This window comes from Echinops telfairi, unplaced genomic scaffold (genome assembly GCF_000313985.2).
Source record: "Echinops telfairi isolate 266 unplaced genomic scaffold, ASM31398v2 ScPeMD7_7457;HRSCAF=8495, whole genome shotgun sequence".
NCBI classification, from domain to species: Eukaryota; Metazoa; Chordata; class Mammalia; order Afrosoricida; family Tenrecidae; genus Echinops; species Echinops telfairi.
In genome coordinates, this window is record NW_022111357.1 from 45,860,768 (window position 1) to 45,867,341 (window position 6,574).

Consider the following 6,574-nt stretch of genomic DNA (forward strand, 5'->3'; position numbering starts at 1 on the left):
CCCCAGCAGCCGTCTGAGGTCTGTTCCCATGACACTCAGTCTAGAGGTGAAAAGACGGACTCAGGGCGAAGAAGCCAGGCCCTTGTTGGGTGGCCCCAGTCAGTGGCTCTCCCTGAGCCCCGGTTTCCCAAATGGGAGCATCATGGCCCCACTTCACGGCCAAGGGGCTCCTTTGAAGCCCTCAGTGCTGACTGGGACACAAAGCACACCCCCATCCAAGGCCTTTGTCCCGGGCGAGGACGCAGCACCCACGTCCCCGAGAACGCTGCAAGGGCCTGAGTGCAGGGGGTCGGAGAGGAGCCCAAGGCACCTCCATTCACCCTTTGGGCCTTGCCCTCCGATGGGCGGGGGTGTGGTGGGTGGCTGGCATCTGGGAGAGCCAGAGTGGGCGGCAGTGGGAGGCAGGGTGCCACAGTGGGCTGTTGGGACAGGGTGCCCATGAGAAAGCCGGGGCGGCATGCCAATGCCCTACTACCGTCTCGTCTGTACCCAGTGAGGGGCCCCTGAAGCCAGACACAGACTTTAGCCGGTGGGGTTAGGTCTGGGCCTGAGGGAGGGTTCGAGCAGCCCCTAATGTGCTTCTCCCCATACCCCCCTCTCCTGTTCCAGAACCCGGAGCTCTGAATATCAGTTCTGGAGCCCAGGGGACCACGATACACTGGGCAGGCCAGGATCAGGCTGCAACGTATTGCATCGAGGCGCAGCCCCACGGCCACAGCAGGAGCCATCCCACCTGCAACCTGACGGCGCCTGTGGCCGGAATGGGTACGGAAAGTCGGGCCTCTGCCTCCCCCTTACACGCCCTGGCTCAAGCCCAGGGATGGTCCATGCAGGGTGACTGAGGCCCAGAGCAATGGCTCCTCTTGGTCCAGGTCCCACAGCAGTGGGGACAGGCTGAGGCTAGCATGCTCTCTCTCACCCAAGTGGGTCTGGAGGCTCAGGGCTCAGCCCTGGGCAGGTCGCACCCTGGGTAATGAATCACACATCCTAGGGTGTTTGTTCAACAATCACCTGCACTGGGGAAGGTGGCCGCTCCCCAGACACGGGTGACAAATTATTCACAAGGCTGCTGAAAGGAAAGGGGAGGGGTGAGGCTTGCTGTCCAGACAGGCTCCTGCTCTCCCGCCATCTCTCCTGGGCTCTGCAGGGGCCCCGAGGAGCCTCAGCTTGCAGGGCGCAGGCACTCTGGCCCCTTGGAGCCAAGGCGGAGCTGGAGAAGGAAGGTGGGTTAAGAGCAGGCTGTATGAACGGAGTCCTGGAGGAGGAGACATTGACGCAAGGGCTTTGAAGCACGAATAGGAGTTCTCGGGTGGGGGAGGCAGAGGTGGGGACAGTCTTCTTACCGATCTAGCCTTTGGCCATTCTTCCAGTGACCCACAGCTGGAGCCCGTCAGAGGCAATGGACCAGGAAGGGTGTTATCGCCTCACCATTTTTGCCACCTCCCACCCAGAGAAGCCCACTTTGTGGTCCACCGTCCTGTCCACCTACCACTTCTGGGGCAATGGTAAGTGGTTCCAATCTGGAGGCGACAGGAGCATAGAGAGGCACCTACTGTGCGTCGGGAGAGAGCAGTCCCTGGAGAAGGACATCATGCTGGGTGAAGTGGAGGGGCAGGGAAAACGGGGCAGGCCCCCCATGGGGCAGATTCGACACCGTGGGCAACCACGGCTTCAAGAGAGGGACCGCTGTAAGGATGGCGCAGCACGGGCGGTGTTCCCTTCTGTGGGGCTCACTGTGTGTTGGAACTGGCCTGGCAGCACTGAACAACTGTATGCCAAGGAGCCCCGGTAGCTTATCGAGCTAACAATGGGTCAGCAGTTCAAACCTACCAGCTGCGTTGGGGGAGAAAGATCAGACTTCCTGTTCCCTTAAAGATTTACAGCCTCGGAAACCGTGGGGAGCGGTTTACTCTGAGTCCGAATTGACTCCGTGGCTGTGGTTTGGTTTAGACTATGCATGGGCGGGGGGCCGGGAGGGGCAGTGGTAGAATTCTTGCCTTCCAGGTCTTGCCTTCCAGATGGGAGACGCGAGCCTTGGCATAGCAGAGTGGTTACGCGTTGGGCAGCTGATGGCAAAGTCAGCGGTTCAAAGCCACCAGCTGCAGCTCTGGGAAGAAAGTCCGGGCTTTCCACTCCCATAGAGGGTTAGAGTCCCAGCAACTCGCAGGGCCGGCCGTTCTCCGCTGCCCTGGAGCGTTGGCCTGAGTCCGCCTGGACTCAATGGCAGTGAGGCTGGGTTTTCGGATTCCGCTTACCCGCGAGGCGCCGCAGACTCCGTGGCCAGCGCTCTGCTGTGGGTGGGGCCCGGGGCTGGGCAGCTGCACAGGTTCCAGCTGAAGGAAGAAAGGCTTGGCTATCTTTTTAAAGAAAAGCAGCCCCCGAACATCCGGTGGTCCAACCCACAGGACCAGCGGTCAGCGTGGTGGGCTGTGAAATCACCCTGAGTAGCGTGGCCCCATTTTATAGATGATAAAACTGAGGCTCTGAGAGGGGAACCGACAACTAGGAAGCGGTGGAGTCAGCATTCAAATGCATAAAGCAAGCGCTGGGCTGGAGAGGGGGACTGGGTTCTGGGGCATCACAGCAAAGGGGTCCTAGCGGACCGGGCACCAGTGCCAGGCTTTGATGCACAAACGAGGCCTTGGCTTTCTTTTCCACACAACGGGAGGGGGCTGCTTAGGATAACGTAGGAGTCAGCTGAGCGGGCTCGCAGCCACCTCTCTCTGAGGCCAGGGTCCCTCCCGTCCTTGGGGGGTGCCGGGGCTGGGTGCACAGGGAATGCTCTCGGAGCTGACGGTGGGGGCTGCCATTGCAGCCTTGGAGGCGGGGACCCCGGAGCACTTCTCGGTGAAGAAGCACGGTGCAGGCTCGGTGTCGGTGCACTGGGCAGAGTCGGCGCTGAGCTCCTGCCCCGGCATCCTGAAGGGGCACATCGTGAGCTACTGGCAGGAAGGCAGCAGCCAGGTAACAGGTAGGTGGAGGAGCAGAGAGAAGAGCCGGCGGGCGTGGGGGAAAGAAACAGCAGTCTGGGCTTAGCTCTGCCTGGCTCATGGGATGCAGGGCACCTCACTGTCCCTCTCTGGGCCTCCGACGTCCCAGTGGGAAGCGTAAGCTTTCAAACCCCCAGAGCAGGTAGATCTGGGTGCCCCAGGCGCTGTGGCCGGGAATACCCTGCCCCTTGGGTGGGGCTGGGGCTGGGTATTCCGGAAGCGCTCAGCCCACGCGCTTGGTGTTGATGGGAGGGGCCTGTGGTGCTGGCAACCCCTCCCTCGCATCTGACGCCAACTGACTCCCATCGGGTGGGTGACAGCGTGCCTGTTTCACAGATCTGGACACTGAGGCTTGGAGAGGGGGGTTCGCCTGCTCAGTGCTTGGACAAGCTGGACTCCCGCGCTGTCCCTCCCTGGCCCTTGTGCTGTGTGCTTCCTGGCCCCCCCGTGTGACAGACTCAAACAGGCCCCGGGGAGCTTTCTGGGCCACTGTCTTCACGTGAGCAGGTCGCCAGGCCTTTCTTCAACGGCACTGCTCAGTGGGTCCAAATCTGATAACCTTTCAGTTAGTAGAAGCCCAGAAATCATTTGCACCCAGCTTAGGAAAAAAAACATCACAGGAAGGGCCTCTCTCGTGAACTAAATTGTGTCTCCTCAGTACCCCTCCTCCCAAAAAAGGTATGTCGGAGATCTAACCCCTGTGCCTGGGAAGGTGGCCTCATTTGGAAATGGGGTCTCGATAGATGCTGTCAGTTAGGTGCATAGTTAACCCACGTGGCTGCCCACCCAGGGGCCCACGGAAGAAAGGCCTGGTTTCCAGAAACCGGCCACTGGCAAGTTGATGGAGGGCTGTTCTACTCAAATGCACTCGAGGTATCCACCAGGTGGCAATGGCTCAAGGACAGCTGGCTGCGGTCACGCTGGTGGACATCAGGTTTGGTTCAGCAGGTCAGCACCCAAAGAGGAGGATCCTCACCAAGCTGGACTCACAGCACCCGATACCACCCAGGGCCCTGTGTGATGGATGGCCCCACACGGGAGGAGAGGGGCAGAGGGGTGGCAGGCCAGTGAAGATGACCACCCGGGGCCACCAGACGCTGGAAGACATGAGGGCAGATCCTCCTTTAGAGCCTCCGGTCCTGCTGGCCCCACCCCCGGGGTTAGGGCCGCTGGCCTCCAGAGCAGGGAGACAGTCCATCTCGGTGCTCAGAAGGCATCCAGGGGGTGGTGTTTGGTAATTTGGCCACAGGGGAACCTCCACAGGGCAGTCCACTTCGTTGCACAATTTGCCCCTCACCACTCGCCCCCCTGATGGTTACTTCCAGCCAGCTCAGCAGCCTTGCAGAGAAAGCCCAGCTCCTGCAGCCCCAGGCGGGTCTGCCACCCCACTCGGCTCTAAGACTCTCAGACTTGCTGCCGCCAGCGTGGCCAGCCCCACGTTGTGTGGAGGGGACACTGAGGCTGGGTGGGAGTCGGTGGGCAGACTGGTGTCCTGCGGCCGTTGTCACACAGTACTTACTTACTCCACGCAGGGTGGCTGGCAGCTACAGGGACACGTGCTCTCCCAGTCCTGGAGGCCAGGAGCCTGAAATCAGGGTGCTGCAGGGCCAGTCCTGGAGGCTCTCGGGGGACGGTCCTTCTTTGCTGTAGAGCGCAGGCAGCCTTGGGCTTGTGGCTGCCTCCTGACAGCTGGCTCGGCTCCGAGTCGTCTCCTCTTCTGTGAAACGCGAACCAAATTCACTGCCATTTTGTCGATCCGGACTCACAGGGACCCCACAGGACAGGAGGACAGGGTGGAACCGCCCCTGTGGGTTCCCAAGAGGGCAACACTTTATGGGAGTAGAAAGCCCCATCTTTCTCACAAGGAGCAGCTGGTGGTGTTGAACTGCTGACCTTGATGGAGGGTCGCAGCCCAGCGTGTAACCCCTGAGGTGGGATTAAGAGCCAAGCTATTGCCCTTGGGCTTCATGTTCAACTAACTGACACACCTTTAAAGATGAGGTTTACAAACAAGGCTCACAGGTACAGGGGTTATGACTTTAGCTTACCCCTTTTTTGGGGGGAGGGGAAACCAAGCCAACCCAGATTAGCGTCTTATTCAGGGTGCTGGGAGCAGCCTATCGGCTGAAACCCCATTCGTCAAAAGTCCATGTGCTAAAAGCTAAATGTCCCAATTTCCTTTTGAAGAAGAGGCATTTTCGTCTTGAATCAGGGCCCAAGAATACGAGTGGAGGGTTCTAGGTCTCTCTTCCTGAAGACAGCCAGCAACGACCCTTTCATTCTAAGGGGGTTGAAGGAACGTTTGTATTTGTGATGTGTGGTCTATTCAACTCTACCGGTACCTTCTGAGGACGTGTGGGTTTGGCTCTTGTCTGCGGCTCTGGGGGGGCCCCGGGGATGAGGAGGACAAAGCTAGGGCGAGGAGGTGAGGAAGGAAACCCGTGGGCATCTGGGAGAAGTGTATTTGGTGGCTGGGACCACCAGTGCAAAGGCTCTGGGGTAGGACGGGGCCTGCTGTTTTTGAGGGGCAAGGACAGGTGAGTGTGCCCCTCCCCTCCCCAGGCTGCCCAGTGGGAGGCCACCTGAGTCGAGGTGTGGTAAACCATGGCTTGAGTCTAGCTTCTGGGGAGCAGAGGGGTCCCCGGTCCCAGTCTCCTCCCTGCCCCCCTGCCCCTGCAGAGCACGCAGTGAATGCCACAGAGACTCAGGCCATCCTCCACGGGCTGTGGCCCGGCGTGAACTATATTGTACAGGTCCGAGCAGACACGGCGGCGGGGCCCGGGGCCTGGAGCGAGCCGAAGAAGTTCAGCATCGGTGAGTGGGTGGGTGGGGGAGTCCTCTGTGCTGTTGACCCAGTGAGTGGGTGGGGCGGGGGGGAGTCCTCTGCAGTGTTGACCCGGTTGTGCTGCCCCACCCTACCCTACCTCTCCAGGGGTCTCCCCGGGTCTGCCCCAGCCTTGCTTTTCCAGTCTCATCTGCGGCCCCTCCTGGCGAACCTTCTCCTACACTGGGTGGGGGTCCAGCCATGCCAGCGCTTCTCCGGGAACGCCCTTCTTCCTAGCAGTCCAACTCCTGCCAGAGCTCATCCCTCAACAGCCAGCTCAAACGCTCCCTCTTCCCAGAAGCCCTTGCTGCCTCCCTGTGGGCGACACCCACTGCTGCCACCCCTACATCCCGCCCTGCCCCCTGGGGGGGAGTGTGTTGGGTCCTCACTCTGTCCTCCCTCAGCCTGGGGCTCTGGGAAAACTATAGGGGCGGTGGGAGGGGGGCATGAGTAGTGAACTAGTGAATGGATCGGTGGCAGACAGACTCCATCAGTCACAGAGATTCGGAGCCCAGGGACCCCCGTGCTCACCACAGAGCAGGACCAGAGTCAGGCCTGGGTTGGACTAAGCAGGGGGATGGGGGTAGGGGGTGGGGCAAGAGGGGCAGACGTCACAGGGCTCAGCCTGCAGCTACTGCTGGTGGCCATGCCCTGAGCACTCTATCATCCCAGCCCCCTGGGCAGCAGGGTTCCATGGTCCCCATATTACAGACGAGGAAACTGAGGCACAAAGGGTCCCTTAGCATGCCACAGTCAGCAG

At 60.5% G+C, this 6,574-nt stretch overlaps 1 protein-coding gene across 1 annotated transcript in view; it reads left to right on the top strand.

The window, feature by feature from the left end:
- The window catches only part of IL12RB1 (interleukin 12 receptor subunit beta 1), a 29,887-nt gene that overhangs the window by 20,238 nt on the left and 3,075 nt on the right, over nucleotides 1–6,574 (top strand). Inside the window, 4 exon segments of the mRNA XM_045299251.1 lie at nucleotides 610–765; nucleotides 1,371–1,505; nucleotides 2,816–2,971; nucleotides 5,670–5,804. Of these exon segments, the coding sequence (XP_045155186.1) occupies nucleotides 610–765; nucleotides 1,371–1,505; nucleotides 2,816–2,971; nucleotides 5,670–5,804 (582 nt within the window).